This window comes from Talpa occidentalis, unplaced genomic scaffold (genome assembly GCF_014898055.3).
Source record: "Talpa occidentalis isolate TD23 unplaced genomic scaffold, MPIMG_talOcc4v2.1 talOcc4.15, whole genome shotgun sequence".
Lineage (NCBI taxonomy): Eukaryota > Metazoa > Chordata > Mammalia > Eulipotyphla > Talpidae > Talpa > Talpa occidentalis.
Genome location: NW_023601543.1, coordinates 20,453,311 through 20,466,007, shown reverse-complemented (window position 1 = coordinate 20,466,007; position 12,697 = coordinate 20,453,311). Strand labels below are relative to the sequence as shown.

The 12,697-nt window shown below is 47.5% G+C and overlaps 1 protein-coding gene across 2 annotated transcripts in view; it reads right to left on the bottom strand.

The window, feature by feature from the left end:
* Positions 1 to 12,697, bottom strand: part of TMEM255A (transmembrane protein 255A) — a 51,883-nt gene that overhangs the window by 3,450 nt on the left and 35,736 nt on the right. For both annotated transcript variants that reach the window (XM_037512013.1, XM_037512012.2), the window contains one exon: positions 6,738 to 6,881. In XM_037512013.1, the coding sequence (XP_037367910.1) occupies positions 6,738 to 6,881 (144 nt within the window). The remainder of the gene's footprint in view (positions 1 to 6,737; positions 6,882 to 12,697) is intronic.

Here is a 12,697-nt window from a genome sequence, read left to right as displayed (position 1 = left end):
AGCAACATGGGTGGAGCTGGAAGGGATCATGCTCAGTGAATAAGCCAGTAAGAAAAAGAAAAATATCAGATGGTCTCACTCATAGCAGGAATTTAGAAAACCTAAATTAGGGACCAGGAAAAAGACTAATTATATAAAGAAAAAATCAAAATCAACAAGCAACTGTAAACCAGAGACACACTAACGGGGAGGGGGGGGGAGGGAGGAGAGGAGGGATTAGGGCCAAAATAAGGGGGGTGGGAATTGTATGGGGAATATAACCAGAATGAAAATGCATACATTGTACAAATATGAAAAATGATGTAAGAATTATATAAAATAAAATAAAATCTAAAAAAAAATTAAAAAGAACATTTATTGAGGTTAAGCCATTAATACCTGGGAATGTCTTCACTCAGAGAACATACTACATAAAGAGTCCACCTCATAGACAACGAAACAAAGAACGAGGGTCAGAGAGGTTAAATGGCTTTTTTTTGAACTAGAGCTTTCTAAGGCCAACAATCTCTATCCCACGTAACTCCCCAGGAGCAGGGCAGGCTGGAGCGCAAAGAGGGAAGAGCGGCGTGGAGATGGGAATGCCGGTGATAACAACGAGGGGCAACTTGTCAGGCTGCAGAGACACTGAGGATTCCGTTCACTTTTTGTGGCCTGACTGCTCATCTCTGGGCAGGGAGGGGGCATGCATTTTCAAAATACCCAGTCAATTAGCATATTAGGAGTCTCTTCCCCTGGCTCATGTATCTGCCCTGAACCCTAGTGATTTCCCTACTCAAGAAGGGCTGACCTGTTTTGTTCATTGCTGTATCCCCCAGAGCTTAAGACAGTGCCTGGCAAGTAGTGGGTGCTGAATAAATGTTGAACGAGTGACTTACAACTTCGGGGGTATATAAGATGAACTTGGCATTTTTTGAAAAAATAAATGTTCTACTCAAAGAATAGGATACCCCTTGTGGGTGCAGCTACCTTGCACCAGTGGTGGCGCGTGGCTGAGGCCTGAAGGCTGGTGAGGGCTATAGGGATGGCAAAAGGCAGGAGGCCGGTTTTAGGCTCTCAGGAAGAGCAAACAGAAGCCAACAGCTGAAGAAGTGCAATTTTCTCTGTGTATTTAGCTCTCAGAGCAACTGGTATATTAATAATAATTTTTAAAAATCCACTTATCTCAAAATTTCTCAAGAGTTCAAGTGCTGCTTAAGGAGATCAAACCTTCACTTTGTTCTGGCCAGAGTCTCCATAGATCATGCCATTTTTTCAGGTCTGGAACAATCTTGGGTCAGCCTCAACATGAGGGTTCCGCTGTTCTGACACCACGTATTGATTCTCCTTGTCCTCAGTCCTGACCTCTATGTCCGTAGAAAGGGTTGTTCAGGTTTCTGGGTCTTGCCCGAGACACTGAAATATCTGTCTCTTAGCCCATGTTAGGACCGAGCAGAGACGGTAGCTGCCATTACCCCATGCATTATTTCACCCCGAGTGAAGGAATGACAGGGTTACAGAACCCACAGAGCCTTGAAAGGCAAGACAACTTGAAGCAGTGGACTCAAAACAAGCCAGATTCCTTTCTAAAATCTCACATATTCTCCTCCCTCCAGGAAGATGGACTTCTTAAGACGCCAGTGTCCTGATTTCCTCATTTTCCACCTCACACCCAACTCTTTGTTTCTCCTCCCCCTCTCTCCTCTATCTGGTGTTTTCTTCAACTAAAAATGGTCGCCCCTTAACTAGAGGGAACAAAACCCTACCAGGAATAAGAATCGGTGCCTGGACACGTGGTCCGCTGCCCTTCTAAATCCCACTCCAGGACGGTGAGTGTGGGAGGCCAGTTTTAGGTGTTCCCAGCCACAGAAGGGAGGGGCAAGTCTCCTACAGTGGAGCTACAGACAGTTCTGGCCTGAAAGGCATTAAAAGGCTTCTATGGGCAGCAGCTGCTGTGGGGGGGCAGTTGTACACTTTGATAATAAAAGGGGGGGGGCGCACAACATCCTCCAGCTTTTCCCTTCTCAGTTTCATGTTTGAGAAATATCGGGGGGAAGGGAGGGGACAACTCTCTCTTCCCTGTGAGGATACGGGGCATCGTAAGGATAAAATTGAAGGCCTCCTGGCAGAGCTAGGGAGCTAACTGGCTGCGGTCCACACACCCTTGAGGTTTGGTGGGGAAAAGGCCCACAGTACCAGCGTGGAGTTTCCTAGCAACAGGCAGGCACCTTAGGAAGGATTTGGCTTTGTTGCAGCTGGGGAGCTGGCCTAGTGCATTTTGGTTCCTGCCTGTGAGTGGACTTCACTAATGGGACAGGCAGCTCAGAAGAACAGAGCTCTGAATCTCCACATACCACAAAGCATGCAAAGCATCTAAATAGCCTTCTGCAGGGCCTAGTCCACTCGAGCTGTGTGCGCCGCTTCTCAGAGACTGGGGTGCCCTTCAGGTCGATGGTGCTAAATGAGAAGCACCCCCTTTCAGGACACACACACCCTCCTCTTCCACTCTGGCCTGCTCCCCCTCTGCCTGACGGCTGACCTCCACTCTTCCAGATCAACGTGCTCTTCTGTCAGGGCATGTGCCTCCTTCAAGCACCCTGTGAGGCAGCGGCACTGGAAAGAGCCCTGGAACCGGCCAGGTGATAAACGTTACCAGTTAAAGATGCTGTGCCCCAAGGGGGACATCCAGGATCTCTTAGATCTTTGCATTCCCCTTCTCTCCCCTTAGCAGGAGAGAGGAAATAAAAGGAAAAGGTTGAGTGGAAGCAGCACCCTGTGCCGTAGAACACCTCCTCCAGGATCCAAGCAATGCTTTTGTTAAACGGGCCCAATTTCTAATGGGTCATTTTTGGTGGCAAAGATATAGTCTATTCTCACGCAATTTAGTAAAGAGCATAAATGGAGGCACTTGCATTTTGCATAAACTGAGACTTTTGTATTAAGCTACACTTGGCAATTCACCGACTGGACAGGAAAAGGACAGTCCAAGCTTAAACCGAAGTCGGGGGAAAGGCCTGGTATGTCAGACTACGAGTTATGGCTGGAATCCTTAAGAGGTTGACCCCCAGCTACACAGAGCCGAATTTCCCAGCAGCAGAAGAAAGGGACCTACCGGATGTGGATGGCTGAGCTGAAGCAGAAGTATGGGCAATGAGGAAATGAGCGCAAGCGCCAGAGAAGTGAGCCTCGGGTTGATGAGCAAGGAGGTGAAGGAGGCCCCAGCTGATAGCCTTGCTGCTTTGGGGGATGGGAGTTCATTAAAACACAGACACCTGGGAATTTACCATGTGACAACATCCGGTTTCTCCAAGCTCAGCACTTAGAACTTCCTCAGGACCAGCTGACCGGACCCCCGGTCTGAGCACAAGGAGCGTCTCCCAAGCTTCCTAACTGGCCAGTTACCCAACAGAGGCATGACTATAACGGTTAAAACACATTTTCTTTCCTCTTCCTTCTATAAGCCTTAGGGTAACAAGGAAAGAGAAGTCTTCAAACCCAAAGGCACATAAATAGTCCCATTTGGAAACGAACAGAATGAGGAAGTAGTTCAGAAGAAATACTAGAATAGGTCAGTTTTCCTGCTGTAATGTGGGCCCTTTTGCAATCTGAGAAGAACATAAGGGACTGCTGGCCATTGTTTTTTTTTGTTTTGTTTTTTGTTTTTTTTTTTTTTTTTTGGCAGGTTTGTGCTTTGGAGGTTTTATTGTCAGAGCTGCTGAGCTGCTGTGCATTTTGCTGACTGCTTTCTATTTATGTGGGAACATAAGCAGATGTTTCCCTGTCCTTTTGGCTTTCTTGGATAAACACTGGTATTTCCTCCTTTGAAACTATAACGAAATGGAACTTGGTGAACAAAAGAAAGCTCGAAAACTAAAATGAAACACCATTTAAGTTCGAGGGAGAAAGCAATCACTTAAAAACACACCCTTCAAAACCCACACCATACAGTTATCAAGCCTCCAAAAAGGGAATGCAAAAGACAGCCTGAACTTTGAGAGAGCGAGCGCTAGAGCAGGGAGCAATTAATAATGTAATCAGGAAGCGTAAAGAGACCCTTTCTGAGTAAAGGCCAGAAAGCCCATAATTTAAACCAATAGAAGGAAGGTATTAACATCTTAACATTAACCAGGGAACAGAGCTATGCTATGTTCAAACTTACAGCTGCTCCAAAGAATCCCCCAAGCCAGTCTCTGGAGTCAGACCTAGAGTCTAATCTTTGTTCCTCCACTTACCATCTCTGTGGCTTTAGAAAATTCCATGACTCAGTCATCTCATCTTAAAAATGGCAATGACAAGAGCATTCCCCTTAAGGACTAAATGAGATGACACAAGCATTTAGCATAATGCTTGGCATACAATAAGCGCTCAATGAATGGGAGCTGGTATAAAAAGTACAGTCTTTTGGGCCTCTCCTGGTGGCGCAGGGGTTGAGCACTGGGCTGTGAAGCTGCCCGCAGCCTCTGCAGCGCCGGTTCGATCCCCGGCCACCAGGCGAGGGTCCCACATGGCGGGCAGACCTCTCCTGCCGCGCCCGCTGCTCCCCTCAGCAGTGTATTTCGTCAGTCTGCCTGCTCTGTTCCCCGCTCTGGTGGATTCTCTCACCCTCCCACGCTTCTGACTGTACCCAGTGCTCGTATAAATAAATAAATAAATCTTTAAAAAAAAAAGTACAGTCTTTCACAAATGCTGAAGTCCCTGCTGCGAGCCTGCAGTGTTGGTTAAGGCTAGGTGACTAGAGCTGTGGCCCCCCGCTGGGTTCCGTAGCCTGTCTCTGGGTTTCATAACACTCTATTTACTTTTTTGTCCCCCTGGCTGTCCCCTGACCACCCCCTAAGTCCCTATATGAATGTTTTAATGCAGAGCCTATGTCTCATTCAATATCTATATCCACAGCTCCTACCACTGTGCCTGGCACATGGAAACAGGGAGTATAAACATTGACTGCACTGAAACCAGAAGCCTGAGTCACCCCTGGCATTGTCAATCTTGCTTCCTCCTTGGGGTAGCACCTGAATAAGGAATGATGAAGAGCGAGATGACTCCATATGAGATAGGGACTTCCTAGCTTAGAGTGTGACGGAGAGGACTGCTCCTCCTTAAGGCGCTGCTTGTTAAAAAGGGAAAAGCCTTAGTCTGCCTGACAAAGACAAATAGTGGATATTGACACAGAGGACAATGAGACAAAGCAAATACTCAAAAAATCAGTGGATTCTGGTAAATAAAATGAGGTTTCCGGGGTGAAGAGGAGGAGGGAGGGAGAAAGGGCCAAAGAGGTGTAAGGGGTAGTGTGAATTCAGAAGGCTTTCAAACAAGTTCTAACATTACTTTTTCCAAGCTCTCATGGATTGTTCTAGAACCTTGTTCTAGTGCTAAATTTTATAAAAGCGAAAGAGTTGAAACATTATATATTTCTATTGCAAATACAGAGCTCCAGACCTCCCCCAAAGCCAAACAAACGTATACCTTGATTCAACTAAATGGGGCTTTTCAGTTTCAATTGTTTTGTTGATCTGAGGCTGAAATTAGGTTGTCTCCAAATGAGGCTGTATTCCTAAGCTGGCTGGGTAGTGCAAGCACCCCCAACAGTCTCCCTTTATGTTCCCTTGGAACATTCATGCACTTTGGCAATAGAAGCGACTTCATTCGCGCTTCCGTCACTTCACAGGTATTTCCTTGGGTCCGCAAATTATGAATTAACTAGATTTTAGTGTGGCCCTGGTCTTCTGTGGTCAAGGGTTTACAATCACTGTAAACGCCTAAAGGAGCATTTCATTTGTTTTCTGGAAGGGCTTAGTGCAGTGCTCTGCACACAATGGATCCTTTCAGTTAAGTGCCTTTTTTGGGTTCTGTTGTTCTTTGCTTGGTCTCAGCTCAAAAGAGAAAGGGGAGAGGGGAAATTCAGCAACACTATTTCTGACCCACACGATAACAGGGCAGGAAAGGGGAGGGGGCGTTACAAAAAAATATTTTCTCTGTGTAGTCCTCATTAGGGGATTTGGAGAAAAAGCGGGGACTCGGGCCTCCCTGGTGGCACAGCGGGTTGAGCCAGCGCTGTGAAGCTGTCTGCAGCCTCTGCAGCATGGGTTCGATTCCCGGCCGGCCAGGGAGCAGCCCCCATGGTGCGGCAGACCTCTCCTGACTCGCCCGCTGCTCCCCTCAGCCGTGTCTTCAGTCCGTCTGCCTGTTCTGCTCCCCGCTCTGTCTCTGGTGAATCCTCTCACCCTCCCACCTCTGGCCCATACCCCAGTTCTTGTATAAATAAATAAATAAATAAATCTTAAAAAAAAAAAAAGTGGGGACTCTTTCCTCCTTACAGATTGGCTTCAAACCCTTGTGTGGCTCGGGATGTCCTTGTGCCAAGGAGCAGGACCAGGCCTCTTCCTGTGGCAGAGGGATGGCAAATCTACTGTGGCCATGGCAAGGTATAAACAAGCCACTTTTCCCCCAGCCAAACCATATTCTTTCTGGTGTAGGGCAACGCAACTTGGGACACCTTCATCTTATCTCCTTCCCGCCCCTTTTCATCCATTTCTCTGATTCTTCTCCATTTGTGTGTTTCCTGCCCGCCTCATCTCTCCCATCGTTGTCTGCCCACATGGTCCTTAAGCTAGTCGCTGGTGTCCACAGGCCGCTAAGTGCCATCAGGGACAGACAGCCTGGCTACCTCGTACATACCGGGCAGCCTCCACAGCTGAGAAGAGAACAAGAGAGCATGAGTGAGAGCAAGAGTAATGGAGCATTCTCTCTCCCTCAAGACATACCTGGAAGTCATACGCAGAATACGGTGGCAGGTGAGGAGGGCTGTGGTAGTAGGTGTTGTAGGACGCCACTTGAGGACGCGCATAGTAGGAAACAGTTGGATGGGCGTTTTCAACAGAGCAGTTCAGAGCCGGGAGAGTTGGGTTCTGTAGAAAAACACAAATTATAAGCAAACTTCATCCATAGCAGACTGGTTAAATAAACTGTGGTGCATCCATACTGGGCACAACCAGGCAGCTATTGATCATGATGTGGACCCGAAAAAGCTGCCCAGAATGCATTAGTGCCAGAGAAAGCGGTCTGTGACATATTGTTAAGTTAAAAAAAAAAAAAGAAGAAGAAGCCACCAGCAAAACTACAGAGGCTTGGGGGAAAGGATGAATAAGCAGAGGAGAGAGGAGTTTTAGGGCAGTAAAAGAACACTACATGATATTATAACGATGCCCAGATTATTACATATTTGTCCAAACCCTTAGGATATACAACACCGAGAGTGAGCCCTCAGGGAAACTATGGACGTTGGGTGATTTTGACGTGTCAGTCTAGGTTTCTCCTTGGTAACAAATGCACCACTCTGGTGGAGGGTGTTGATCCCGGGCGAGGCCTTCTATGTGTGGGGACAGAGGGTTCAGGGGAAATCTCTGTACGTTCCTCTCAATTTTGCTGTAAACCTAAAACGGCTCTAAGGATCCAAACACTTATATGTATGTGTGTGTGTGCAAATGAAAGAAACGAATCTGAACGGATTCCCACCTGTGAACTGTGGTTATCTTGGGGGACGTAGGAAGAGTAGAAGGTCAGCGGGCACTGTCACTTTCCACTATGTAGCCAAAGTTTTTCCAACTACAAGCATTCCTTGTGTCATTCCCACAACTTATTATTTTGAAAAACTCAAATCTGTAGAAAAGTTGAAATGTTCTATTTCTGTGATTTTTTAAAAGAAAAGAAGTAAGATCTGAAATACAAAATCAGAGGCACTGCTCTTGCTGGGACAGAAATGAGGTGCATTACAAGGGGCTTATGGACCTTGTGAGGATGCCTGTGCTTTCCATCCTTGTCAAGGAGCCCTCATGCCGAGGTGAAGGGTATTTGCTCTCATCAGTCTTGCAGGCTGGAAGCAAAACCCTAGCGTGCACAGAAATCATGAAAGACCAAGCAATGTATTGAATGATTCCCCCCTCCCCACTCTCTTCACTTCCCTCCCTCCCTCCTCGTCTCCCTCTTTTTCTTCTGCAAACAAAATAATGCAGAAAAAAATGTAATTCATGGGTGTTCTATTTACAACATGGTGACGTGTCTAGCCCTTCGAGTTAAAATGAATCTTGGCCAGGACGGGGGTCCGGCTCACAACAGAGGCCAAAGCACTGCTAAAGGGAGGTATCACTGCTCATTATTCACTGCGATTTGTACCTTAGAAGTGCCACGTGGGTAAAGTGTGGGCTAATTTATTTTCCATATCCCAGGTCATTGACACCGCCTCCATTCCTATGGGTAATCTAGAGATGTCTGCAAAATCAATGTCTTGATTCTGATATGCATCTCCTCCATGTTAATGGAGAGCAGAAGTTTCCTCTCAAGTGATGAAAATGTATGGGCAAGGCTTTGGCAGTGGCACAGGCAACCATGTTGGGGTGCTGGCAGGGTAAAACTCCCTTACAGCAAGTTTCAACACGGTTCTGTTGTTCCCTTCCTTAGAGCAGGTTACTGTTTACACTTTGAGGACATTTGAAGAGCTACAAACCTCAAGTCATTCAGATGCAGCTCACAGACAACCAGAGAAAGAAATGTTTGCCAGTCTCTCTAGTGTGACAGGGAGCTGAGCTCTTGATCATGCCAAGGACCGGCTCCCTTCACAAAGATAGAGTGCTCAGAAATGCCCTTACCTCTCCACCAGAATTCTAAGAAGTTTCCTTTCTGGGGAAGTCCCAGAAGTCATCTTCCCTTGGCCTTCTGTCAATTACAGACACACCCTCTCCCGCTCTTGCAAAATGAAACCATTTCTTCTACGCAAACAAACTAAGCCTAACCTTGGAGAAACAATCACACAATGTAAACTACTATCTATGGAAGCTTTTGTGTTCAGTGAGGTCAGGGTCCCAGGATGATTGTTGAAAGGAAGTTGATTATGAGAGAGAAAAAAAACAAACAAGAAACTTGAGGGGAAGATTGAATGAGCACAGGAAAGTCATAGAGAGTCAAGAGTAGACGATAGAGGGCCTCCCCAGTGGCGCAGCGGTTGAGCGCTGGGTTGCGAAGCTGCCCGCAGCCTCTGCAGTGCCGGTTCATTCCCCGGCTGCTCCCCGGCCACCGGAGGAGGGTCCCACATGGCGCGCAGACCTCTCCTGCCGCCCGCTGCTCCCCTCAGCAGTGTACTTCGTCACTCTGCCTGCTCTGCTCCCCGCTCTGGCTCTGGTGAATCCTCTCACCCTCCCGCGTTTCTGACTGTACCCAGTGCTTGTATAAATAAATAAATAAATATTTTTTAAAAATTAAAAAAAAGAGTAGATGATAGAGAGGAAATGGACAAAGCAACAAAACAGAGAGGAGGGCAGAGAGGGAGGTGAAGTGAAGAGGTTGGCAGGGAAGGGGCAAAAGAGATGGCCCCAAATAATGGTCTGGGTTTTTTTCTGGTTTTATTTTAAATCAATCATTCCAATTTTACAATAAATTTGGTCTCTATCTCTATTTGTGCATGTATATAGGAGTTTGTATGTTATTCTGTTAAAATTCTTGGGCTTCAGCTGTGACACCCTATTATTAATCAGTAGCATTCTGAGCTCCAGTCAAATGAGTTAGGAGGTATGGACCTCCCCGGTGGCGCAGCGGTTGAGCGCTGGGTTACAAAGCTGCCCGCGGCCTCTGCAGCGCCGGTTCCATCACTGGCTGCTCCCCGGCCACCGGAGGAGGGTCCCACATGGCGTGACCACAGACCTCTCCTGCCGCCCGCTGCTCCCCTCAGCAGTGTACTTCGGTCCTTCTGCCTGCTCTGCTCCCCGCTCTGGCTCTGGTGAATTCTCTCACCCTCCCGCGCTTCTGACTGTATCCAGTGCTTGTATAAATAAATAAATAAATCTTAAAAAAAAAAAAGGAGTTAGGAGGTAGTTCAGGAAATAGTGTAAACAATCTTTCCTGAGCAACCAAGTTGATTCTGACACAATGCTTGTGGACTTTGGAGAGTATGCCATTTTTAGTCCCAACTTTACTCTAAAGCAGACACCAATTAAGAGAAAACGTCAAGATATCAAAATATAGTCACTTTTTAAAGGTTCATCTCAAGTCCTTATATCTTAGGTCGACAAATACTTCATCAAACATTTCTTCAAGATCCTTTTCACCAAGCACCTCTGCTCAGGAAATGAAGACATCTTTTTCTTTTCTTTTCAGGATCGCACAACTCTGGAAATGGCAGCTCCTAGCTGTCCTCACTCCCTAGGAAAGGCTTTCATAAGCCAGCTCCCCTGGGCCTCCCTGCAGACCCCAGGGCATTCCCCTCAGGGAGGAGACACACCACAAGTCACCAACCACATGTGAACCTAGAGAAAGGATTTCATTTAGGCTTGACTGTTTGATGGTACAGGATATTCTATGCCACGTCTCAGTCCATAAAGTGTCTAAGCACCGGTGCCCCACTGGTGGCACCATCTTATACTCCCACTTGTTCCCTGGCCTCTTGAATCGGGTATCTCACCCCCTGATCTTCACTTTCTTCTTTCGTTCTTCCCACTGCTCCTTGCTTAAGTTCACAGGGTCGGCCTTTGATGCTTAGGACTTCCTTCACCTTCCTCCTCTATCGCTAAAGAATCTCCCAACAGTTGGAGGCAACTTGCTTTTTTTTCTTTTAATTAAAGCAACTAAACAAAGGAGGTAATGTCTGTCTGTTAGAACACTTGTAAAAGCACAGAGGGCTACCCAAATGCTAGTTAGGGGCAGCTGGGATGGAGCCGAAAGAATAAAGGTTCTGGCATCTGACAGACCTGGGCTCCAGTCCCAAGCATGGCTATTTAGCTCTGGGCAGGGCACTTGACCTCTGTTGACTCGTGGGCTCCCTATTAAATGGGGGCAGCATACCTCACAAGGTAGTGTTAGTGGTGAGGCCTGAAGACAGTCATTGGGTAAGCACTTTGCAGTGATAAAGGGCTATCACTGCCACCTATTGGGAGATAGACCATGAACAAATGCTCTGTTCCCCTAGAAATCTAAGATCACTTTGAAATGAAGTGTCCAGAAATAGACCCGTGCGTACATCGAGGGTCAACTGATGCTTGTAAGTGTCCCCGCAGGAACCCCATAGAGTCTACCAAATAGCCACCACCCACAGCATTTGCGCATTAGGGTAGCTTGGCCACTGCATCCTAGAGTCTGAAAGCTCTAGGAATGGTTCAGGGAACTCTGAACACCCATCCTGACGTCACAGCTCCTCAACTTGCCAACCCAGGGAGACTCTGCCAGGCAGAGCAGCCCAGATTCTACACAATGCCTCTGCTTTCACCTGTCACCTCCGCCCCCAGGTCTCCAACAAGGAGCCCAGCACCCTTGGTGTTGATGTTTCCCTGCCCCTTCACGCTTGGGTTTTCCCGAACTGGGGGGGGGGGGGGGTGTGGGAACAAGAAATGCATATGTGAGCGAGGGAGAGCTAAAAGAGAAGCACAGGCAGCCCGACTGGACATCCAGGGAGGGGCTTCTCTTGACTTAGGGTCACCAGCAGGAACAGAAACTATTTGCAGTCAGCCTGGTTTTGCTGGGGCCTTGTTACCCCAAACTGTATAGACTTTTCCTTGCCCCTGCCCCGTTCCACCTTTCACTCATCCTCTGGACAGTCCAGGCTCACGTTTACAAACTGCCTTTCCGGTTCCAGTTCCTTGGGGACCAAAAATGTGCCAGAAACAGCTCAGGGCCTAGCTACCCGCATCATTCCTGGGGGCAAAAGAACACCCCTTGGGGGATCAAATATTTCCCTGAGTACACGTAGGACATTCCTTTAAAGCAATGGACCTCGACCCTGGCTGCAGGGCTTCCATTTAGACCATCTGGACCAAGTAAATCAACCCTGGAGGAGAGGCTGAAGCATCTGTTTTTTTTGTGTTTTTTTTTTTTTTAAGTGCCACGGGTGATTCTTTTCCAAAATGAAGCCAGGCTGGTGACCGTAGCGCTAAAGCTATTATCTCCATACTTAGAGACCCAGGCTCGTGAAATAGGCACATGCTCAGAAATGCTCGAAAAGCAAAGGAGACAAGGTCTATGCTGAAGAAGCACCCGCCGGTGCTGAGTGCCGGGTGCCTTTGCAGCCACTCACAATACTGAGAATTGAAAAGAAAGCTAGGGAACCCAGGGAGCCTGAGATTGAAGTCCAGGTTGAGGACACAATCTGGCAGGCAGCTTAGCCTAGGGCTGGTCATTCAAATGAGGAAAGAAAAGGGCCCAGACGCTCTTTCTGGAAAAACTCCAGGATGAATTTTGGGGAGTGGGAGACACTATGATACTACAATTACTCTTTTTTAAAAAAAATTTGTTTATTTATACAAGAGCTGGGGTACCGGTCAGAGGCGTGGGACGATGAGAGGATTCACCAGAGACAGAGGGGGGAACAGAACAAGCAGACTGATGAAATACACTGCTGAGGGGAGCAGCGGGCGAGACAGAAGAGGTTTGCCACGCCATGTGGGAATCTCCCCAGCGGGCCGGGAATTGAACCCGCGCTGCAGAGGCTGCGGACAGATCCACATCACTGCGCTCAACCCGCTGCGCCACCGAGGATGCCCGACACTATAATTACTCTTACCTGTAGCTTCAAAAACCTTTCCTTCCATCTCTCCCAAAATCTGTTAGGGGGAAAAACTACCCAGATGGCTACTAAGAGTTCATGTGTGTGCTTGGGCACGTCCACATGCCCACACATGAACACACACATAGGGGCTATGAAAGTTTATGTTTATATAACCAGCATGAACAGGAGAACTCAGAA